The following is a 968-nucleotide window of genomic DNA, read 5'->3' as shown; positions in this document are numbered from 1 at the left end:
AGATAGGTGGGGGCGTGTTAGAACGAGCCGTTTTAGGGGGGCATGGCAGAGTCTTACCTTTTATAAAGAATATCTCTTTGGTTGAGACTTTAGTCTTTGCAACTTCAGGGATCTTATCTATGCACAATCAGCTTGTAACACTCCAAAGAGAAAGGAAAACTTGAAATCGCATCATATGACCCCTTTAATTATTGGGTCATTAACTGCATTCTAATAGGCATCATCATGCAATGAATGCTTTTGGGCTCTCAGAATCCCACATTTTTGTTTGAGAGACATACTCAATAGAGTCAGCTCGCACATCTGTAAAACAATAACTGATACCATAGATGAGAAATATAGCACATGACCTATAGTAAAGTAGACCTGAAAATGCTTTATTCATTGATAGTGATTATTCATGTGATATTTTTTAGGTTTTCAAGGAAGATTTCTGCAGATTTATATTGTAAAAATTGTATCTTTGTTTTATTTTCTCATTATATTTAGTTTCATGTTCTCTTGTTTTCAGCATGAATTCCCTACTCTTGAGTGGGTCTGTAACATCATCCATGTGTAGATGTATATGCAACAGAACTGTTTCTTACTTTCTTTCTTTTTAATTTCTGTGTGCTCTATTTTCTTTTATATTCCACAGTGAATGAATCAACTAAAGAGAAACCACTGCTGAATTAAAAGGATGAGCAGCAGGGGACTTCAGTTTAATAAGACATGCCCACCAGTGCCAATCACTGAGCTCAACAACATCTTTCTGCTTTTATGAAAAAAAGAAAAGAAAAGGAAAAAGAAAAGAAATATAACAATGTGCTTACTTCATTTTTTCTTTTATTTTTTTCAACATATATACATTTTTGTATTTCTGTTGTTGTCTATTCCAGTGAAGCTTTGTTGACTGACTCTGAGGAAGAGAAAAAAAGGCAATCTGTGGTCTATGCAAACAGCAGATGGCGCTAATGCACTATTATAGT

General features: G+C 34.5%; 1 protein-coding gene across 1 annotated transcript in view; it reads left to right on the top strand.

Annotated features, from left to right (window-relative positions):
• LOC107569794 (uncharacterized) overlaps positions 1–730 on the top strand; it is a 65,353-nt gene extending 64,623 nt beyond the window's left edge. Inside the window, exon 4 of the mRNA XM_016255950.1 lies at positions 638–730. Within this exon, the coding sequence (XP_016111436.1) occupies positions 638–675 (38 nt within the window). The 3' untranslated portion in view covers positions 676–730. The remainder of the gene's footprint in view (positions 1–637) is intronic.
• The last annotated feature ends 238 nt before the right edge of the window (positions 731–968 follow it).

This window comes from Sinocyclocheilus grahami, unplaced genomic scaffold, assembly GCF_001515645.1.
Source record: "Sinocyclocheilus grahami isolate Dianchi unplaced genomic scaffold, SAMN03320097.WGS_v1.1 scaffold1381.1, whole genome shotgun sequence".
Classification (NCBI taxonomy): Eukaryota; Metazoa; Chordata; class Actinopteri; order Cypriniformes; family Cyprinidae; genus Sinocyclocheilus; species Sinocyclocheilus grahami.
This window is presented reverse-complemented; position numbering and strand designations above follow the sequence as displayed.